The sequence below is a fragment of the Eublepharis macularius genome, chromosome 5, assembly GCF_028583425.1.
Source record: "Eublepharis macularius isolate TG4126 chromosome 5, MPM_Emac_v1.0, whole genome shotgun sequence".
Lineage (NCBI taxonomy): Eukaryota > Metazoa > Chordata > Lepidosauria > Squamata > Eublepharidae > Eublepharis > Eublepharis macularius.
In genome coordinates, this window is record NC_072794.1 from 143,922,691 (window position 1) to 143,947,025 (window position 24,335).

General features: G+C 42.9%; 1 protein-coding gene across 1 annotated transcript in view; it reads left to right on the forward strand.

Annotated features, from left to right (window-relative positions):
- The window catches only part of RIMS4 (regulating synaptic membrane exocytosis 4), a 97,935-nt gene that overhangs the window by 70,699 nt on the left and 2,901 nt on the right, over positions 1-24,335 (forward strand). The window contains exons 2-4 of the mRNA XM_054981425.1: positions 464-602; positions 22,446-22,558; positions 23,531-23,632. Of these exons, the coding sequence (XP_054837400.1) occupies positions 464-602; positions 22,446-22,558; positions 23,531-23,632 (354 nt within the window). The remainder of the gene's footprint in view (positions 1-463; positions 603-22,445; positions 22,559-23,530; positions 23,633-24,335) is intronic.

The following is a 24,335-nucleotide window of genomic DNA, read 5'->3' on the forward strand; positions in this document are numbered from 1 at the left end:
AGCAGCATGGGCAGCTGTGCACACAGGAGGGCTGGGAGGCCTCCCACACCACCCTGGCTACCTGCCGTGCCAATGGGGCGGCCAGCTCACTGGGCACTGAGCTAGCCCTCCAGCTCCTGCAGTGGCTGCTGGCCAGGAGTGCGCTGCCAGGTAATGGGCGGAGAGGCAAGCGGTCCGAATCATGGGAGTGCTCCCAGGAAACGGGTATGCCCTGTGTGATGACATCACTTCCTGGAAGTGACATCATTGTGTGGTCCTGGGAGCACATGTGGTGACAGGGGTGCCACCAGCCAGGAGTTGACCCGGGTGCCTGAAACCCATGCTTTGCTGCTGGTTATGGTTTCCAGATGTCCAAGTATTGTTTAAAGGTCTCCTTGTTAAGCTTAGTGTGTGTTGCCTGATCTCTTTCTCCTTTTCTCTGTCCTTCTCTCCATCTACCCCCTCCCCTCTCTCTTGGCTTTAGAAGATGGCAGAAAGCTTAAAGGTGCAATCCAACGGAGCACAGAAACAGGTCTGGCTGTTGAGATGCCAAGCCGAACCATCCGACAAGCCAGCCATGAATCCATTGAGGACAGTATGAACAGCTATGGATCTGAAGGAAAGTAAGTTACAAGTTGGCTAGGAGCTACTGTGTTTTCCTCTAAACCCACTACATTCCTTTCTACAGTTATTGGAAACAGTTTCCACACTATCTTGTTTGCTGAGGAAACTTTGCACATGGCATAGGATTTAGGGTAATGTTACAAGAAGCAGAGGTTCTAGCCAGGCCAGTTGGATCTCATCATTGCCCTGACTGAATTTAGTGAGACTGATGGCCAGACTAAAGGTGATGGTGGTAATTCTCTTTCCCTTGTCATGTCTGCTCAGTTCCTATGTGGAAGAAAGGTGTTATTTTATAGATTTAAATTGTAATGTTTTAATTGTGACTGCTAAGCCACCTTGAGCCTTGAGGACAGGTAGGATATAAATATTTTAATTAATTAATGTAAAGTGAGTTTTATTTGTAGTTAGAGTGTTTGACTGGAACTTGGGAGGCCAGAGTTCAAATCCCTACCCTGACAAAAAGTCATCTCTGGTGACATTGAGCCAGTCATTATCTCTCAGTCTAATCTACCATGCAGGATTGTTAAGGGCAAAATGAACTACTTCTGAGTTCTTTTAGAGGAACAGCCCAGTAATTGTCTTGTTGCTCACTTCTGAGACCAGAAAGGATAAAAATGCCAGGAGAAACTGAGTGATGGTGGGGAAGAGGATCACACTAATGCCATGATATCACCTCCAGCATGAACCAAAAGTGATGTCATCATGTTAGCACAACACTCTAGGATTCTCCCAAAACTGTAAGGTTTACCATAGAGTTTTGAGCGAATCCTAGAACATCACACCAGTACAATTACATTACTTCTGATTTGGGTCAGAAAAGCTACCATGGCATTGGCATGACACAAATGGTCTCCCATATTTCCTGCACTATTCTGTAAAACTGCAACAAGGGGAGGGTCCAGGGCAGGAGATTTCGCATTATACTGGGAGACTCGGCCACCCTAACAGCTAGTCTTACCATTTGCCCGTTTTGAGCAAGCAATCTCCTGGTGGTTCAGCCCTCCTATTAGCCCTTGCATCCAGACCAGTGGGAGAGATATGAAAAATGGGAACGATATGGGAGAGATGTGGGAATATGAGAAATGACATCTTACTACATATCAACATCACTTCCACGTGTAAACTTGGGCATGATCTTGGTCAAGTGATCTGGAATTCCCCTAAAACTTTGTTACACATAGAGTTTTTGCAGAATTCTAGAACATTGCATGATGTGCTGTCACATCTGGATTTTTACCTGGAAGTGACCTTATGATGGCATTTTTGCCCTTTGCTCCACTCCCAAAGCTCCCAGGAGTGCCAGGCAATGTGGCAACCCTAGCACATCTTGAATCTGTATATGCATGGAAAATAAGTGCCTTGCCCCATTGATTCACAATGGTGACCACTTGTATCAGGATAATTGAGTATAATGTGTATTCTCAAAGCGTCAAATTGAAAGTCGGAAAAGGGCTTCTTTAAAACTGTCTTTATTGTATGTGTGTGAAAAGTCTACTGGTTTTATGTATGCTATAGTTATATATAAAGCCATTTGGTCTGGGTTTTGGAGCAGCCATAATGTTACTCAATTGCTCTTTGTTTTTGGCAAACATCCTTGACTAGCCCAGCAATTGGAAGGGAACATTTTTCCAAGTCCAAGCCCTGCAGCTTTCTGCAAAGCATAACCATTGGCTATCTGGCCGCTTTACTGAACCTGGGGGAGATTTCTTTGCATACTGTGATAATTAGGTGGCAACCCTCCAGATGTTGTGCACGTGGACAAAACTACCTTATACCAAATGTGAACAGAGATAGTGTAAAGTGCAGGGGCACAGGAGCCAGGGATTGAGCCTGGAAGGAACCTTGTGATTCTAGACATTGCTTGGACCCAAAGCCATTTTGGCGGGCTGGAATATATAGAGGGCACAGAAATAAGAAAAAGTGATCCCATCTGGTAAATAGCAACCCAGTGCTTGGGATGTGTGCTGAAGACAAAACTTTACTGCATGCTATATTTCACTGAATGTTTGAAGCTGCCTTAAACTGAATCAACTTACTGGTCCAGCTGTCTCATCATTGTTTGCCCTGACCAGTACTGGCTCTCCAGGGTCGCAGGCAAAGAAGGGCCTGTTTTCTACACCACCTATCTAAGAATTTCAACTGGCAGTGCCAAGCATCGAATCTGTGACCTTGTGCATACAAAGCTGGTGTGTTCTATCATTGAGCCACAGCCCTCTCCTAGGCACCCAGCTCAATGCACCATTCCCATTATTGCAAATTTAGGAAAACAAAACGGGAGCCTACAAGGTCTTGCAAGGGCAACTTGCCCCTGTATCCCCTTCCCCACAGTATTTTCCTTCCCCACCCCGGCAATCTCCATATCCTCACCTTTCCCTGCGTCCTACTCTCCTTCCACCAACCAATTTTTTATCTGCCCCCATCTTCAACTATATTTATTATATATTTACTTCATTTTTATAAATTATGTTGATAACGTGTAAGTGGGCAAGTTCATTTACAGAACTTCCACAGCAGGGTAGGTGATTCAAACCCGGTCTCCCAGATCCTAGTCTGAAACTAACCACTATACCATACTGGCTTTCATTTGGTGGCTGCTGTTGAACTGTAGCAAGTTCTGTTTAACATATGCAAGTCATGTGGCATCAAGTAACCAGGTGGTTGCTGCTAGGTCTGGCCATGATAAGTCTTCCCTCAAAGGCCAAAACAGCTCTGAAAAGAATCCTGCTCTTTCCCCTTGTAAGAATGCCAGGCAACATTTACTCACTTCATGAGTAAAAGTTCTTTATTGATAAGATGCCAGTATCATACACTTACATCATCCTTGCTAGGACTGGCAGCTACAGACAAGTATCAAGCAGATATAGATTCTCCAAGGCTACTCCTAATTGCCCCCTGCCTTTCTCCTAACAGTCCTCTAACTCTGCAGACAGGAAAACAGGCTGTGTGATTCATGAACTGCTCAAGGTCAAGCAGGCTCCCAGACTTGGGAGAGATTATAACAGGAACAAACACAAACAAACAGGAACATTCATTCATTCATTCATTATTGATCTAAGTCCAGCGTACAAATTAATCAAGCAAGGACAGGGGGACTTGGCAACCCTAGGGCATGAGCACAACATTTCTAGATAGGGGATTTTGTTGTACATGCATTCGATAACCACAGATGGAAGAGCAGAGCAGTTAGCCAGAGCAAAATCAAAAAGAGTCCAGTAGCACCTTTAAGACTAACCAATTTTATTGTAGCATAAGCTTTCGAGAATCAAGTTCTCTTCGTCAGATGCATGGTACAGTTGATGGATTTTAGGTGGAGACTGTACTTTCTCAGGAACAACTGTATAAACTTATGAATGTCATTTGATTAGCTCCTCAATCACAGACAGGAAATCTCATCACGGAGGAAGGGAAAGGAATGTGTTAAGTGGGGATGACTCTGCGAGACCTTTGTTACACTGGACTCCTATGGGGCTGGCGGGACTACAAATCCAATCACCTCTTAATCACTCCGCATTCCTGTGCGGTATTCCATGCACGCCGTGTTCTCCCGGGCAGGACTCAGTAACTGTTGGAGGCTCTCTGGTGTCAATACAGCAACCATTTTAAATCCAGAGGCCTGGTGATATTTTAATATCACAAGCAACCACATGAAAATGGCTATTAAAATGGCGGAGCCCATGCCGACCGCTTACACATCTGCATACAGAAGTACAGATAGGAGGCACAGGTTTCTATTATTTAGGGGTTTTTAATCCCCCAGGTTTTTTTTTCAGATTTTTGAGCAAACCTGGAGTGTTTTCAGGTTTGTAGAGAGAGATCTCTTGTCTGATCATGGCTCCAGTCTCCGGAATTAAGTATCCACAGATTTGGCCATGCTGAGAATTAGATATATTGATATGGCAAACTGCACTCCATGTTCCATTTCCATGAAAAGAAATTATTAACATTTGCATGTTGCTGGACTTCTGAGAAATGTGACCTTTTCCCAGTTTCTTATGCTTTAGTCATCTTTCTTCATCCAAAAATGACTTGAGGAAATAGATTATGTCAAAGGATAAGACAATTACCATATTAAAATAACCTTTAACAAAAAAACCCTCCATTGTTATTCTTTGAAATCATAATCTATTTGCTGCAAAAAAAAATTCCCCTAACAATATATTCACTATAAAGCTCCCCAGGATCAAGAGAATGATAGAAATCCCCAGAGCCATTTAATGAAGTCTAAGCCACAGCATGGTGAAAGAGATAATCCAAGATTTCTAAGCAGTGAATTGCTCAAAATCTCTGATATTTCTTTGCCGTTTGGATCATAATACACTCCCTGTGCTGTAGCAGTGGAGTGCATTGGAGACAAATTCTGTGACCGTAGATGTAAAAGACTAGCTTTCTTAGCAGCACAATCTTAAATTAAATCAGTGCTGTACTTACTTGAAAGCACTCCATTGCCCTGCCCTCCCCCTCATGTCTCTGGTCTCATCCTCCACCACTTTCAACTACCCAACAGTTTCCTGCTGTCTCAAATCACTCCACTCTTTTCTACCTTGTTACCTCTTAAACCTGGACCTCCCTCCCAGGCCAGAACATCTGTGGGGAGAGGCAGTGGCTGTCGTGACAGAACATATATACTCGGCATGCAGAAGGTCCCAGGTTTCAATCACCATCAGATAATCAGGTAGTAAGTGATGAGAAAGACCTCTATATGAGACCCTGGAGAGATGCTGCCAATCAGAACAGTGCTAGGAAAATGTCTGTGTCTCATCAGCATCACGGGTAAATCAGGCTTCACCTAATAATATTAATAACAACAACATTCAATTTATGGGACAACTTAATGCCCATTCAGAGCGGTTTACAAAGTATGTTATTATTATCCCCACAAAAATCACCCTGTGAGGTGGGTGGAGCTGAGAGAGCTCCAAGAAGCTGTGACTGACCAAGGTGACCTAAGCACTGGGAACTGGAATGAACCTAAATTCTTTGGCAGTTGATCCCTTTCTCCATCCCTCTCCCATTGGTGTCTCTCCCTTCTGGTAAAGTTTATGTTGTAAGCTGCACAGGGCACCCAGACCTGGTCATTTTATCCTCTATAAAGCACTAGATTTTAAAAACAGTAGGTGAGTTTCCAGAACTTAAACAGATGATACCCTAACTGTACAACTCTTTAATTGAGGTAAATACATTTTCAAGAACCTTTGAAAATGTTGGGCTTTTTAATAAGTTTGTTTTACACTTATACTTTCCAAATCCTTAGAGATTTCTATAATTAAACTATATTTTGCATTGCAAGAGTGAAGCCAGTGCCAGTAAGGACAGCACTGGGATTATATCTGCGAAACCGCATTATTCAGAAAGGCTTTTTGCTCAGATCAGAGGGAAGTATTATAGGGAGGGGTCTCAAATGCTTCGCTAATGAGCTTGGGGCCATAGACTTCACCACTACGTTGCCTTGAGTATTATCTGTTGCTTGAATATGTACTCTTATACTACCTGTACTTCATGTTTATCTAATTTCAGTCCTTGATTATGTTCTGTTTCAGCAATTCTTCAACTCTATATTGGATCCTTGCTAATGCTACGTCTTTGTAAAATCCTATGACATTGCTATGGAAATGTCCTTATCACTGTATGGAAATGTCCTCCATACTGTATGGAAATGTTCCCAGTACTGATTGTACTAATCTCACGCTTTGTAATCCGTCTTGAGTCTCAGTGAGAAAGGCAGACTATAAATGACATAAATAAATAAATAAAAAATAACCAAGAGGAGGGAGGTTAAGAGCTTTCAGAAAGGAGCTGGAGGATGTTCTTCTTCACACGACACATGATTTATGTATGGAATGTGGTGCTGGCCACTGGTTTAGATAGTTTTAAAGGGGATTAGGCCGATAACCCCATCAATGGCTATTAGCCATGGTGACTAAATGGAACCTTCATGTTTAGAGACAGTACACTTCTGAATATTGAATATCTGTTGTTGGGGAGCAGGAAGAGATTTTGAACTCTATACCTGCTTATAGGCCTTCGAGGAGCCTCTGATTGCCTACTGTGGGAGACAGTGTGAGGCTAGACGAATCTTTGGTCTGATCCAGCAGAGTTCTTCTTCAGTTTTTATGTTACCTGCGGTTCATTATGATCAATGAGCAACCCAGGACATAAGGACTCTCCTTTCCTGGAGAGAGCATCGTTTCACTGGTTTGCTAATAAGAAGGGGATAGGTGAGCAATTTTTATAATGAAGAGTAAGATCATAATAAGCAAGATGTGCCATAGAAGAAGCATAGGAGGTTAAAAAGCAATGGATGCCAGTTGACGGTTAATAGTTTTTGTGGTAAATTTATTCCTAACACTAATTTAGCAACAACACAAAATTCCCCAGGCAGCTGTGGAATGTCATTCTCTAGGAAGTATGCAGAGATGATTGGATGAGACCTTTGGTGGATGGTGGATGTTAAAGAATTCCACCTTCCCTGCTTCATGGTGGGGTAGTGGTGGAAGAGGAGAAGAGGAGGAGGAAGAGAAAGAGAAGGAAGAAAGGAGCACTTTCAGAGACAGTAACACTCTATAGTTGAGATGTAATTAATTTAATTTATGGCCTCCGTTCAAAAATGCCTTCAGGGAAATTCTTCCGCTAAGCGATTGCAGTACTTGTAGCATTGATCCCCACCTGTATTACAAAGCTGAAAGGGTTAGGAATTGAATTCTGTCCCTTTGGCAGAGGAACTTAGGAGAAACTTTCCCCCCTCCATTCAAATACTTTACTGCTAGGTTTCTGTAGCTAAGTCACTCAGGAATGATGTACAGTTACTATGGCTCATCTGTGCGGTATCACATCACAGTCTGGCTGCTTTCTTGTCCACACTCTGATTGTGAATGAGAAAGGACAGAGGCAATTCCAAAAGGAATGCAACCCCATGTTTTTTAAAAAATGATGCCCTTTCAGTACCCCATGTTTGTTAAATTTAATGGCACACAATGCTAACCTTAGGGAGGGAAATACACTTGCAGATGTACTATACTCTGTGTTTGTTAGGGCTGCATATTATCTGAGTCAGAGATTACTGATGGATGATGGGAATGTGATGGTGGGTAATGGGTTGGGAATTTTTAGTCCCTGTAGACTAGCCTTGATGAAGGGATGGAATAAAAGCCAAATCTTTAACATAAATAAAGCAGAATATAATTCAGGAGAGAGTATCTCTATTCTTGATTCGCCTTGGATCCAGTTAACGCATTGTGCCGCAATAATTCTCAGCATACCATTGTGTTCATTGGATCTCTTTTTTGATATTTAATGGAAATCAGAAATCATGTGTGCTATATGCTTTGTATCATAGTTTAGCAGTTTCCAGCAAGTATTTTTAAATTGATATGTGGGGGGGGGCGTTCATTCATATCCTATGTTATAAGACTGAACTCTGGCAAAAGAAACAGGTTTTGAAGCAGTAGAATAAGAAACATTAATTTGTCATTTGAGGATTCACTATTACAACACAGGCTCTGAAGCTCCAGATGTGTCTTGGGTGTCTTTTACACTATACGAGAAGGAGTTAGTTTAATGAAGTTTTACATAATTTCCCCTGGCAACTGGTCTTCTTGGAAAGGCTGACATCAGAACAAATGATCCCAGAAGAAAATACTGTGGGCTGCCGCAGTCCCTAATATGTAATTCCTGGTGGCTTTCTCATTTCTGCTGACTACCACTGCTATGATAAGGTTGCAGAAAGCTTAAGGTGACTTTCTTGCCGTAGAATATTTCAGCAGGCAGGGGACTACAGGTTGCATAGGTCAGAAGCATTCTCGTTTGATGTACGGGAGGCAAAACCATGTCCTGCAATAGCATATATTGCCAATTTGCTGTGCTTCCACATTTTTATTGCAGCAAATGTTCTGTTTTATTGCAAAATCTTCCTGTTGCTGATTCCCCAGAGGCTGGTATCATGGTAAGGTGTGAGCAGATTTCTCCACTCCCTTAAAAAGACATCATGGAAGGCTGCAGAGCCACCTGCAGATCTGCTAGTTCTCTGCAAAGCCGAGGCCTCCACATCAGTTTGCATTGTTCATACAAATTTTAAATCATTGCTTCCTGAGATATTCATACTGTGTTACTAGAGGGCCACTATTCCGATCTGTGGAAAGGGACCGTAGGGGAATCTCATTCGTTTGTCTTCCATTTGGCATTTTTGTTTTGTTATTTGTTTGCAGGGGTTTTTGCATTCAGAGATTGAGCCAATCAGATTTACTGGCGGCTGCTTTGGCTCTGTACAATGGCACCCTGGTAAAGCAGTACAATCTGTTGCTAGGCCCTGGCCTTTCCTCGGGACAGTGTTGCCTCACTTGAGGGCCAACTGAGGGACAGGGGGTGGTGAGGTGGGAAAGCAGCAGGTACTTACTTCGCATGTGCACTCCCATCATGCCAGAAAATGATGTCATTTCCTATGTAATTCAGAAGCAACAGGTTGTACCTAAAGTCCATTGTCTGAAAATTGGCCCCCAACTTAGTGTTTGATCAACCTCCAGCATGACCTATCACTTCCACGTTGCACTGGAAATGATGTCATTTTCCAACAACATAGAAGTGCACATGCCCATTTCAGCTATGTGCCTCCTGGCCAGAGTGCAAATAGTTGGTTGGTGGGGCCAACTCAGAAAAATGTAAGCACCAATTAAAGTGCTTTAGACAACATGTTTCCGAATATGAGAATACATCAAATAGCTTCAGGGTAGAACTACACCTTAGGAGGAAAAAATGAGGGTCCCTGTCCCCATGTTTCTTCATAGTAAATATGGATGTGAAAGAGTATGTACAATGGGAAACAGGTGTGTGGAAGAGGCAATAATAACTTTTGGAGGGAAGGGTAGAGCAGCAAAATTATGCCACCCACCCACCCCACTCACACACCTTTTATTTTCTGAGCCATATGAAGCTGCCTAATACTGAGCCATTGGTCTATTAAAGAAAATATTGTCTGCTCTGTCTGGCTACTCAAGGTGTAGCTCAAGGTGAAACTTGAAATACTCCATAGAAGATCCCCTGACGAAGCCTAGAGCAAAACACGTAGGGATCTAAAAAACTTCAATAAATCTTTTCACCTTCCATCTGGTTCCTCTGCTTTTTCTCATTCTAAACACAGATAAGCAAAAAATGACTAGCAAAAGAAGATTTTAAAAATATTAATAATTACCAGTGTGTCTTTCACCTCTGATTCACCCAACTGCTTAATGTGTATTTTAGTGTAAGTTTAAATGATTTAGTTTGCTGCTTAGCAGAGGTACCATATTTGACCACAGCAAGGATATTATAAATTCTTTACATAAATAATTTATTTCAATGTATAAATATACAAATGGACTGCAGGCTAATTTTCCGCTTCCCTTTTTCACCCAGTTCAATCATTTCGTATTGCATAAACCAGACACACACAAAAACTCATCTCTAACTCCTTTAGGAGCACACAAACAAGCACACCACACACATATACCCCTCCCAACATAATTGTTTTGGGGGTGAGAAGCCCTCCTTAGCTCTCTACAGATGACATTATATATATTGAAATCAGTGTCTATAGAGGGGGAATATACCTGACCTGGATAGCCCAGGCGAGGCTGATTTAGTCAGATCTCAGGAGCTAAGCAGGGTTGGCCTTGGTTAGTAATTGGATGGGAGACCTCCAGCGAAGATCAGGGTTGCAGAGGCAGGCAATGGCAAACTACCTTGGTTAGTCTCTTGCCATGAAAACCCTACCAGGGGTCGCCATAAATCAGCTATGACTTGACAACACTCTCCATCACTAGAGGGGGAGTATAAACAAGTATGCTAGCCCTGCTCCCAACGTATGTGCCCTTTCTGGCTTGTGAGCATGGAACCTATGCACATAAGAAGTTTACCTAAACAGGCTGCTTTTTAAAAATTTCCCAATCATAGTGATGGAGTTTATGAATGCACATGTGGTGGTATACTTGGTTCTCTCTTCCTTCATTTTATCCTCATAGCAATTCGGCTTCATGGCTGACTGGGGATTTGAACCGGGGTCTCCCAGATCCTAGTCTGACACTAGAATCACTATACCATGCTGACTCTCTAAATAATAAAGCTATTTTCAATGGCTTGGGGATGAAGAAGACCGAGAAAGGATGGCTGGCTCCCCCAGGATGGGAGGAAAGATGGTGATTTGGAAAGCTGTTGTTCTCTCCCTCCTTTTTCATTCTTCTGTACATTTGGAAACTACCATTATGGGAGTAATCCTAAATAGGACTACTCAAAGGTAAGTCCCATTTCATTTAATGAAGCTTATTCCCAGGAAAGTGTTCTTAGGATCGCAGCATTTGTCTCCCCCTATTTATTTCCCTGGTTAAAGAATTTAACTCCGAACTGTTTAAGCATAGGATGAGCTCAGGTGTTCAGGACCCTCTTTCAAAATCTATTGCAGAAATGTGCAGGATCACCCATATGCTCACATCTGGGGCCTTGTTGTAAGAAACTGATGGCTCAGGAATGCCTGAAAATAGGAAAATTATTGCTGAAAACTCTTCTGCAGCCAGGAAAGAGATGATGGGAATGCATTTAGCTGTCCTTATTAGATAATGTCAGAAACAGTAAAGGCTAATCCACTTTAAGGAGTGGACGCAATGAAGAAACAGCCCATTAATCCAATTGCGAAAGATGATTTGCTCCATTTATTTTGTTGGGTGATCAGTCAGTCATCTCTGTACCAATGAATTTGGGGACATGTCGGCTTTTGAGCAATTCCAGCAGCATAATGAATGTGTTAATGTACATCAGGCAGATTATTGGCAGTTCTTTCTGCAGAAGCCCCATTCTCCTGTCATTAGTGCTTATTTACAGACTCTGCCCTCTAGCAAAAGTCCTCATCCTACAGGGGTAAGAATTTGTAGCATCCATTACAAATGTCTCCTTAAGCTAACACACACATAGCTCTAGATTTGATTCAGTTTCTCATAACTCACCAGGCAAAGGATAAATCAGAAATCTTATGGACCCTAGAGCAGATTTTGAAAATGAGGATCATCGATCTTGGTATCAGCCATGGCTTTCATGTGCTCCCAAAGTATGCCCCACAATATCCTTAGTTTAGTTTGTCCTTCCATGGTGTTGACACTTAGAATCTCTCTCTGGTATGAACTGGAACTTTTGCTTTTTCCCACTACACATGCATTCAGCCTGATAATTGGGACTTGTAGCTATTTAATGCCGCAGATTCTGATACTGGCACTCTTCTAGGTCATCCCATACTGGGGGGGAAATGGTCCTGCTAGCCTTTCTTCATTGTGAACGTAAGAAAAACCTTGTTGGATCTCACTAAGGGTCCATCCAGTCCAACATCTTCTCTACTACAGTGGCCAGCCAGATGTTTATGGGAAGCCTTGCTGTTGTCCCCAACAACTAGTATTCAGTGGCATACTGCCTCTGAACTGGATCTTCTATTTAGTCATCAGGACTTAAGAGCGGTTGAAATACCTGTCCTCCATAAATTTCTCTAACCCCCTATTAAAGCTATCTCCTCCAGAACTAATTAAAAGCCATCTAAACCAGTGGTAATTGCAACATCCTCTTACAATGAACTCTATAAATTGATTGTGCAGGATAGAGCTATTAACAGGCTATTAGCCACAATACCTAATTAGAACCTCCATGTTCAAAGGCAGTGCATCTATGAATACCTGTTGTTGGGGGGGGGGGAACCACATGGGAGGGTTACTGCCTTCACTTCCTGCTTGTGGAATTCCCAGAGGAATCAGGTTGGTGACTGGGCGGGGGGAGGGCTGATCCAGCAGGGCTCCCCTCATTTTTGTTATATTAATTTATTTAAATATTTTTACCCCATCTTTCCTCCTCTATTAAGGTGGCATACCAATGCAACAAAATATATAAAAGTATCCAAGCAGCAGAACTGCCGAATACTTCATTTGGTCTGTTTGTGGACCGTTTTGCCCCAATTACCATCATGGATATTGGCAGGATCCTCGGATCTGTGAAGTCTACCACTTGTGCACTGGGTCCTGTAGGTTCTGGTAAATCTTAGGAATGATCTTGAGTCTGATTAAAGAGTGAATGAAGAGAGTTTATTTAGGAACTACAACTTTGATAGAAAGCAGAGAAATAGAATAGATACTAACTACCTCAGTAAAAAGGGAGGAGGGACTTCCGGGAAGAAACAGGAAGTAGCCTAAGAATACCAATTGAGACATGCAAGAAGGACAGTAGAGAGGAGGAAAGAAGCAGAGCTTTTTTTCTGGGAAAAGAGGTGGTGGAACTCAGTGATGGAACTCAGGACCACACAATGATGTCACTTTGGGTCAGCTGGAACAAGGGAGGAGTTTTTTAAAGTTTAAATCACCCTTGGCAAAAATGGTCACATGGCCGGTCGCCCCGCCCCCTGATCTCCAGACAGAGGGGAGTTTAGATTGCCCTCTGTGGCATTGTGCGGAGGGCAATCTAAACTCACCTCTGTCTGGTGATCAGGGGGCGAGGCCACCGGCCATGTGACCATTTTCAAGAGGTGCCAGAACTCTATTCCACCGCGTTCCTGCTGAAAAAAATCCCTGGAAAGATCCCTGGTAGATCCAACTCTACCATTTATCTAACTGTCAGACCTGTTGCCCCTTGCAGGTATTCTGTGTCTTCTGCCTTCTCTGTACATAAGACATTGTATTTCCAACAGGTCCTTGCCCATCCTGACTGCTAAATTCATGTAAGGCCACATGAATGAGCTCTTGATGTACATCATAAATTAGTCACTAACTCACGGCACCTTCCATCACTCATGGCCTCTTCCCCCAGCCCCTCTGTCGGTTACTTTAAAAATCATCCCTACGAAAAAATGATGTGGCCAATTATCGCCCATTCTTTAATATGCCTTTCCTAGGGAAAGTGATTAAGAGAGCAGTAGCAGATCAGCTGCAGGTCTTCTTGGATAACTCACATGCTCTAGATCCTTTTCAGTGTGGTTTCAGGCTGGGCTACGGGACAGAGACAGCCCGGGAGGCCTTAGTTGATTATCTCCATCTGAATGTTGACAAAGGCCATGCTTCTTTGTTGTGCTTCTGCTGGATCTATCTGCAGCTTTTGATATAGTAGATTGTGCTATCCTGTTTAGGCATTTAGAGGAAGAAGCAACTATTGGGGGATGTGCCTTGGTCCAGTTTAAATTGTTCCTCATGGATCAAACTCAAAGGGTTGCCATTGGAGATCAGCTATCTTCAATGTGGGAGCTGGCTTCTGGGGTTCCACAGGGCACAAACCTATCCCCCATGTTATTCAACTCTACGGAAAGTCTTTAGGATAAAACATCCAGCTGACATCCAGCTTTGGAACTGGATGTCATCAATATACAAATGACACTCAGCTCTATATATCTCTATCCCAAATCCCCTGGTAATACAGTAGCAATCTTAAGCCACTGCCTGACAGCTGAAAGTCAAATGACTGAAAGCAAACAAATTGAAACTGAACTCAGACAAGATGGAAGTGATGCTGGTTGGACAGGTTGAAGGACATTGTTGATGGAGGTCAGCTGACCCTTGCTGACTTGGTTAAGAGCCTCAAGGTTATACCAAATCCAGCACTGCTGCTGAAGAAGGAAGTTAATGCAGCTGCAAGAAACTTTCTTCCAACTCATTGTGGCCTTGACACAACCGATCTGGCCACCTAGATCCACACCACAGTAACATCAAGACTAGGCTATCATAATGCACTCTACATAGGTCTCCCCTTGAATTCAACATGGAGTCTCCAGCTGGTGCAAAACGCCACAGCTCAGTTATTATCAGGAGGTATGTGGAGCATGCATATTGCTCCCATTTTGCAGTCACTCCACTGGCTGCCCATCAGTTAGCAGGCTCAATTCAAAGTATTGGCTACCACATATAAAGTCCTTCATGGCCTTGGCTCTTCATATCTGCAGGACCACTTCCCTCCCTCTGTTCTACCACAACACCTTCGCTTATCTGAACAGGGTCTTATGCAGATGCTGCTCTTCAAAGGGGCAAGATCAACAACCGTCTGTACACATACATTCTCCATTGTGGTCTCCATCTTGTGGAATGGCCTGCCTGATAGATTAGGAAGGCTCCCACCCTCTTGACTTTCCTCAAACTATTGAAAACTGAATTATTCAAGAGGGCTGTTTTACATGGGTAACAGAGCTGTACTGAAATGAAATGTTTCAGAAAGATGCTTTGGTAAATGATAGGAGCTGGGGATTATACTTACTGTGTTTAGTATACACTGTCTGTTGCTATAAGTAGGATCCTACTATGTAATTTCTACATTATTAATGCTTATGATTTGTTTCAGCTTGGTTTCAGCTCTGTATCCGATTTCTGCAATCCAAATGCTATCGCATTGCCCCATTCCTTCTGATTTAAATTGTCTTGTACTGTGTGATCTGCCTTGAATCTCAGTGAGAAAGCCAGACTATAAATGATGTAAATAAACAGATAATAATAAATATTAACTATTAAAACATACCAAAAACAAACACTAAAAAGATGGGACATGGTGCCATGGTGGAACTGCAATTGATCAGGAAAGCTCTGCCTTCTTAGCTTCTTTAAAAGATGTTAAATCCCAAGGAGCCAAGATGGTAGAGCTCTTCAGCAGCCTCCAGTAGAATTCCTGGCTATGTTCTTATAGTCTGTCTGTACCAGAACTGGCTACTTACTGCACTCAGCAGTAACTTTCTAAGATCCCAGGGCAAAGTCTTACCCAACCCAGCAACCAGGCATCCTTTTAACTAGCAATGCCAACAACTGAACCTGGGACTTTTTGTATTCATTACAGAGGCATAATAACTCAGCATTTTTCTCTTCTGCCCTGCAGAATGAATGGGTGGGAGGTGTGGAGCAATAGATCTCGGGAATGGGGAATTTAGGAAACTGGAAGAAAACACTGTGAAATCTTCAGGCTGTTGGTGAAATGAAAACATTGGCACTCTACAGCAGTGTTTGGCATGCAAGATCTCTGAAGCAATTTAAAAATAGATTTGAAAAGAGGTCACAAACTCCACATGGACAAGAAAAGAAATTAATGATACGTTTGCCTAAACTTAGCTGCGTGAAGATACAGTTTGCATACTAATGTACCATAGTTGGCAGGTTGGAAAGGAACAGCTCCCACTTGGGATTTTCTTCAAAGCATTCCTCACTGAAAGCAGTTTCCATTCATTAGCTATCTGAACCACTGTTACTTTCCAAAATTGGATTTAAAAGCAGGTCAAGAGTATGGGTGAATTATTAGAGGTGGAAAAGGAAAGGTTGGACCAGCAAATGGGAGGGGGAGGTGTCTTTGAACAGGTACTTCATAGGTGGGTATAAGTGTTAGAAAGAGTCACAAAACATGATATGTTATCAATTGGGCTGTGGACATAACAGGTTTAACAAGAAGAAGAGCAGGTGACCAAGGCTGAACTAGCCACGAAGTAAGGATGAAAGAAATGAACATGTACCTATCAATCTGCTTTATGCTGAATCATACCATTGGCCACTCTCAGTATTTTCTTCCCTGATCAGCAGCGGCTGTCTGGATCTCAGGTGGAAGGAAGTCTTTCCTAACACCTGTTACCCAAGATCTTTAACTGGTGATGCTGGGTTTGAACTGGTGATACTGGAGACTAGGCTTGGGACTTCTGCAAATGGCTGATGCCATTTCATTATCTGAGCAAAGTAGGGGTGGAAAGGGTTGTGTCTTATTGGTATAGCATTCATAGATGATTGGTTGATGCCCCTGGATTTCTCAGCAGCTTTTGATATCATCAGTCATGGTATCATTCTGGAACACCTTTCTGGGCTGGCACCTGAAGACACTATTCCGAGGTAGTTCTGGACCTTTCTGTAGGGTAAGTTTCAGGTGGTGGTGCTGGGGAACTAATGCTCAACCCCCTGGCCTCTAACTTGTGTGGTTCTGCAAAGCTCCATCTTGTCCCCTATGCTTTTCAATATCTACATGAAACCACTGGACAAGGTCATCTGGAGATCTGGACTGGGTTGTCACCAGTATGTAGATGTCATTCTTCTCTATCTCATCCTTCCAGCTTATCCCAGTGAGGCTTTGCAAAGCCTGAACTGGTGCAGTTTTGAAGTGGACATGACTAATAAACCAAAGCTTAATTCTGACAAGATGGAATTGATACTGGTGAGGAGAATGTCTGACCCGGGAATTAAGGTGTCACCCATTCTGCATGGGGTTGCACTCGCCTTGAAGGAACAAGACCATAGTTTGGTGGTGCTCTTGGATCCAAGTCTACTGCTGGATAAGCAGGTGGCAGCTGTGGCCAAGAGTGCCTTTAACCAGCTTCCACTGGTTTTTCCTGGCCATAAAAAAAGCTGGCCATAGTGGTGCATGCCCTGGTTACCTCTAGATAACATTACTGCAATGCGCTCTGTACCCTTGAAAAAGTGTTTGAAAACATTAATTGGTGCAGAATGCTGCAGCCAGGAATGTGACTGGAATTGGTCGTAGGGTCCATATCACTCTAGTCTTGGCCCATCTACACTGGTTCCCAATCTGTTTTTGGGCACAATTCACAGTGTTGGTGTTGACCTTTAAAGCCCTATATGACTTGGGACAAGCATACCTGAATGACCAGAGGGACTCTTCTGTCTCCTTCTGTTGCTGTTTTCTATCACCAGGTGAAGTTTTTTTTTGTTTCATCTGCTGTTCCCTCAATGATCTCTCCTTCCTGTCCTGTGTTTTAATTGCCATTTTGATGTTTTTGTATGTGCATTTCAGCTTGGTTTTAATTGTTTGAATGTCTTTAATTTGTTAGCTGCCTTGATAGCCCTGATGCGGGCAGAAAGGCGGGGTATAAATTTTGTGAAGAAAACAAAAATAAGTAAATCAGCTTGGAGATCATCTGAGCTTGTGCAATGAGCATAGCTTTTGTCTGGTAATTATCTTTGGCCATTTTCACACTGCTTACCAGCCACGGAATATCGCACCAAGCCATATTCCGGAGCGACAGCATCTTCCTGGCACAAGTTCGCGCAAGAATGCCAGGAAGACACTGTCATTCCGGGAGCTTGGCGTGATGTTCCATGGCTGGTAAGCACTGCCGTTCTCGCACGAACTCGCACCAGGAAGATGCTGTCATTCCGGGAGTTGGCACAATGTTCCGTGGCCGGTAAGCAGTGTGAAAACGGCCTTTGTGCCCTTGCATGTATTTAGGAATGCTTTGTGGATATATGTTCTATTTAGAGGAGACTAAGACAAGTAAAAGCAGAAGGGAGTTGGGAATCACTACCTCAGAGAAGTGACAAGAAGGCAGAATGATTCTTGCAGAAGTAAGCGACTGTCCAAAGAGGCACAGTTAACAAATCTAATTATTGCATGAATGCAAACCGTGAATGGATGGTGCATATAGGACAAAAAGATAGGCTGCCATCTTGTTTCTTAGCAGTGCATGTTTTTGGTGTAAAAGATGCTGGACCTAATTTCCAGGAAGGACCATTATGCCTGCCTGCACACAGGTGGAACCTGTCTGCCTGTTTCATAGCTTCACCTCTCTGCTGTTGACTGCAGCAGTGCTGTAGCTCTGGCTGACCTCTACTGACTTTGTTCGACTCCAGCAATACAGCATGTATTGGTCCATCGGCTGCTGCCCAGGGCAGGTTCAGCCGGCTGCATGAAGTTCAATGGAAGAGTCAAGTACTGTTTTGAAAGGCCATCTGATCTAATTTTATTAAAATCATTAACATGCTTCCATAACAGGATCATCGTTAATTATAATGACTAGGAGGCAAAGGTCATAGAAGAGAGATTATATATCTCCTTCCTGACTGTGAGGAAGCAACTTCTACTGAGTCTAGCTATGGTTTGGTGTCCTACACTTGACTATGGAGACTACAGCTTTTCTTCCAGCTTTGGCAGAAGCAGTAAACTATGTGTTAATATTTTGTGTAATGTGATGCAAAATAGCACAGCGGTGGTTCCCTCCTCTGCTCTAGCAACAAGATCCTCTCTGTTGACTGAGAGCGGGACCACAAGTGACGCCTGACACAGGTTGGACACTAGTCAGCTTCCCTCAAGTTTTGATGGGAAATGTAGGCATCCTGGTCTTGCAGCTTGACTCTCTGACAGCTGTCCAATGGACTTTTCAACGGTCACTTGTCCAACATTCTGCCAAGCTGCCTACATTTCCCATCAAAACTTGAGGGAAGCTGGCAAGTGTCCAACCTGTGTCAGGCATCACTTGTGGTCCCGCTCTCATTCATCCTTTCCAGAGTGTAGGCAAAACATTTGTTACTTATCAGCTTCTTCCTAGATTGAGGCAGAATTGTACTTGTGACTTGATAGCGCATGTGCTGATAAATACAAGGCCGAATCACACAACCCTGAAAAGATGCAGCCAGAAGTAATGGGTCATCTTGAAATGGAGTTCAGGTGTTCAGCCATGCTGGAATGGACCAGTGGTCCATCTAGCCCAGCATTCTTTTCCAATACTAGCCAGTCAGAGGCCACAGAGATGCTCACAAGTCAAGCCTACATCTCCCAGCTATCAATTGCTCTTCAGAGTCTAATAATCAGAGGCATCTTCAGCTTCTAATAATCAGCTTCTAATAATCAGAAGCATATTTTTAGGATGTGCTGTCTCAAATTAAGGGGGCCATTCCAGGCAGGTCTACTCAGAAGTAAGCCCCATTTTATACAATTTACCTTGTTCCCAGGAAAGTGTTTTTAGGATTGCAGCATAAGAGGATTCAAATTTCGGAATTAAAGTTGAAATTAAGTTTTTGCTAATAGTCAAAACTGCCCAATAGAATAAAAATCTTAATTTAACATTCCATTTTACTACCTTGAAATGTGGATGCCTTCAACACAACGGCACCTCTTGATTTTGGTCAGCTATAAAGTATGAAATCTTCAACTGCTGATTGTCAGATACACTCATGCTAAACAATGTTGCCTGTTCGCTATCAAACTTAGTCAGATATGAAATATTATTGCATGTCAGCTATTAACTACAAATAAACAATTATCCGTGTGTCTAATAATATCAAATATCACTGGAGGTCTAAAGAGATATCAAATATCCATGCATGTTAAATTAGTTACAATTTGATTAAGATTCAATCTAAGACAATACAAAGGAAAGAAGGAACAAATTCTTTCCCACTGTATTCAAAATCAATTATTATCTTCATGAATACTGCAAGATTCACACCAAGACATATCAGCCACATCTACTTTGTGACCAAAAGTCCCTTCTTTTTCTCACATGGCTTCCTTTGGTTTCCCACAGAATCTGTAATACATTTATGATAGGCATAATTATGGTTTTCTGGCACTCTTACACTCTTCTCCACAGGGAGCATGTGCCAGCTTAAGGCAATGGTTGAGTGCCTCTTAAAATTATTTTCTCGGAAACAAATCTGCATGCAGATTTGTTGAATATTCACTGATGCTTCATCTCTGCATGGTACAAAATAGGTTTCTGCAACTGGCTGCTAAAAGACTTCTAATATGTTCATCTGGGGTATGTTCAATTTTTTTTATTTTGAGAAATTAGCATGGTTTTCTCCTCTTGGCATGGCTCTAGCTTCACAGCCTCTGTGACACACAGGCCTGCTTCCCATCATGAATTTGTGTCCCATTGGCTTCCTCCACCCACATGAGTGATCCAAACCTGGTTTTCCCAGCCCATGGACATGTGTTTTATACGCTCAGAAGCATCTTTTACCAAGGAACTAAATAACAATGAAACTCCGAAATTCTGTAATAGTTGGGTCTTTCTGTTCTTAACCCCACTTGTCAGTCTTCAGAGAGATGGTTCTTTCTTTATAAATCTTGAAGAATGCACATTGCTCTGTACATCCAGCTGTAGCTTGTACATTTACCCCAATATGCTTTCATAATATTGCTCTGTTTTGTTTTTACCTACAGTTTCCACACAAGCAGTCAACCAGCATACTAATAAATCCGCAAAACAGAACAGCAAACATTGTCTAATACAAAAGACTCACTGTAAGTTAGCCTTACCAGATTGCCAGCTATGGCAGGCTGTGTCCCAGCCCTGGCTTCCGCCACCGCTGCTCTTCGCTCCAGCTGGAGGAAAAATGGGGGGGAGGAACAGAGTGCCCATCACTTCTGGCTGTACCCAAAAGTGATGTCACATGGCTCTAGGAATTCTCCAAACCTTTATGGTTTTTACCATAGAGAGTGGAGGGATCCTAGAGCATTGTTACATCACTTCTGGATGCAACTGGAAGTAACATCACATGACATCACTCCAATAACTTTTTGCACCTCTGGAATGAAAACATTGCCTGGCAACCATACACATGTATGCATGATCATTTATCTGAACGAACATGAACAACTTGTATACATATAGGTATTCATTCATATCTTGTTCCTCCAATGGGCTTTAAAGTTTCTTGCTGGTGGACAAGGACTGGGGTTGATAACTTACAAGGTCTCATCCAACTGTATGCTACAGTTTTAATGTCTGCTGAAATGAAAAAATGAGAGCCTTTTAGAATCAGAATCATAGCATTGGAAGGGACCTTCAGGATCATCTAGTCCAACCCCCTGCACAATGTAGGAAATTCACAAATACCTCCGAGTCCCACATCCCCAGTGACCCCTGCTCCAAGCCCAGAAGATGACAAAATTCTTCAGAATCCCTAGTCAAACTGACCCCAAAGTGGTGATCAGCATTACCCTGGGCATATAAGAAGGGGCCACGTGAATTAAGCACTGATGTAACCCTTCCCACCCTCCCTGGGTTCATAGAATCAGCATTGCTGTCCGATGGCCATCTAGCCTCTTATCTCATTTGATATGAATGTTCATTTGGGGTTGCTGGCTGCTGTGATGAAGCTGCTTTATAAGTCAGGCCTCCAGTCCACCCTAGCACTGTCTTCTCTTCTCTGACTCACCTCTCTCCTGGGTCACAGGTAGAGAAAAGACTTTCCAAGCTCACTGATGTACTTTATATTGGACCTAGAACCTTTAGCATATAAAACATGTACTCTACTAGTGAACCATGGCCCATGCTCATAGGGTACCCTAAACAGAGTAACAGATGTGTTTGGCTCAGATCTTAGCAGAAAGAAACAGAGAGGTAAAATCTCATCAAGAGTAGGCAGGGCAGTACAGTTGCTTAGGAAAGAACCTGGAACCTTCGGGAAGCAAAGCCGTTTCTCTGCCACTGAGCTATGGCCCCTCCCTTTCACAGGGACTTGTCCAAGGTCACACAGGGAGGATTTAAATCCAGGTTTCCCTTAGCTTAGTTTATCCAGGGTAACTACTAGACCCCGCAGGCTTGATGTCCTCTGTTGTTATTTCTTCTTCTGAATGGGATCTCTTCAGCTGCACAATGTGGGTGAAGGAGAATTTGTGCTTTAATCTTCTGTATTTTCTATGAGAATAAATAGAGAAATGCTAAACCATTCCATTTTAGAGCTCCTCCCAAAAGTCACCTCAGGGAAAAGAAAGAAAGTGCAAACCAGCAAAAAAATTAATTGCTAAGCACTCAGCCCTGCAGGCTAGACATTGTCGTTTTTTCCCCTGCTATGTAGAAGGGAAGAATGGGAAATACTTACGCCTGGAACAGAAAAAGATTACAGATTTTTTTTCCATGTTGATTTACTGTGATGATAACTGTTTGTAATTAGCTATAACTACACCGGCACGTGCTTTGAGAGCGACAGAGACAAATTGAAAATGGATGACATGTAACAAGCCAGTGAGGAAATCAATGAGACTGGAGAGCATACAAATAACTCTTCATTTCATGCATATTTCCAATTAACTTGAGGCTATTTAATTGCTGGGCATTGTAAAAGCTTGAAATAATGACTTGCCCTAACCAATTTATTTTGCAGCTTGAATTTCAATGGAGTTCACCTGGCATCTGCTGGGCAATTCAGTGACTTCCTGGGAAGCATGGGTCCGGCACAGTTTGTCGGCCGTCAAACTCTGGCCACTACCTCCATGGGTAAGAACAAAAACCCCTACCGTTGAATGAGCACGCGCTTGCAACCCACAGTCTGTAAAATAGCGAGTAGTGTGACCTGGCGAATGAATGATTTACAGCACAGATCCAGCACCCCAGGAACTCAGAGGGTATTTTTCAAAGTCCCATTTTGATCTTTCCTGAGATGAATGAAAACATTGTCGATCCACAATAATTCCAGACCGAGAGGTTCATTTAGAGTTCCTAAACAAAGGACGGGGAAATGGATCCATTGGATTGGATCCAGACTAATGTTTCTACAGGCACAAGTATTTCTGCCCTGCAGAATGTGATTTTCTTGTCTACTCCCAGGAACAGGATGGAGGGGTGCATTTCAAGCTGCTGCTGAAGGGAGGGGATCATGCTCTGCAGCTGGAAATCCTTGTGCCCAAGGAAACTTTAGTCTGGATCCAAGCCATGGTTTACTTTTTGAGTTCTGCTGCAGCCCGTAGCAGCGGCTGGACACTGGCTGCAAACAAAACAACTAGAAGAAGGAATACATTCAGGATGTACAACTCCAGTTAACCTTGCTGGTGAGAAAACACTTCTCAAGCTCAACTAACTCCCAAGTACAGCAAACAAAATGTTTCAATACTACACCAACCCAATTGTGGAGAAAGTGTCTGGATAGGTAACAATCTCAGTGTTGGTTGGGCATCACCCTGAAATTGCATGCTGACCAGCACAGGGGAAGGGTCTTGGTGTTTAGGATGTCTCAGCAAGGTTTGGCACGTAAGCAAGAAGAGGGGAGAAGGTGCTGATGTACAGATCAAGCTTTGAGCCAGCTGCTGCTGCTGCTGGTGATCTGGGCATCAGCTGGAGTGTATTGGAGTCCTTTAGAGTCTCTGCAATTGTTCAGAGGACTCTTAGCAGAGGGAGACCATTTCTAGAGACCTTTTTTGGACAAGCAGAGATGTTTGTCTGTATGTAACTTGCATCTCTTTTGGTGTCTAGGGGATGTGGAAATCGGGTTACAAGAACGAAATGGACAACTGGAAGTGGATATCATTCAAGCCCGAGGACTGACCCCCAAACCTGGTTCCAAAACCTTGCCAGGTATTGTTTCTCAATCTCTCTCTAACTTGTCTCCATCTTTTAACAAGCTGCTGACTCTGCCTTCATGAAATGCTGAAAAACTCGAAACAAGAATGGGCAAAGCCTGCTTGGTGCTGCAAATGACCAACCAATAAAGTCAATGGAAATAAGCAAAGTCAAAGGAAATAAACTCCTTGCAAAAAAAAAGAAAAGAAACAGAATTTCCCCTTGTCGAGTCATTTGCCCATTTCCCTAACTGTCACTGATTAACAACAGCTTTTCCAAATTTTCCGAAAGCAGCTGTCTATAGGGATTATACATCTCAGGCAAGAATCTCATCCAGCTGGAAATGGTTGATCTTCTCTCATGTCATAGTCAAAAGTATGGCACAGTGATGTTGAGTGGCCTCAGTGCAAGCTGAGATGAATGGGAAGACCTGGAAACGTAAATTCCAAGGTCTAGAATCATATAAATCTATGAAGTTGCTTAATACCAAGTGCGACTATTTTGCCACCTAGTTGTGTGTTGTCTTGCCTGTTTGTTTGGAATCTAGGGTCGCTATCTGGGCTTACCACTCCAACAGGAGCAAAAATAGGGTGGCAGAGCAGTGCCACATTCCATCACTTCTGGTTGTAGCTGGAAGTGGCATTGTGACATTCTAGAAATTCTGCAATCTCTGTAGTAAAAAACCATAGATATCTGGGGAATTCCTAGAGTATTGTGA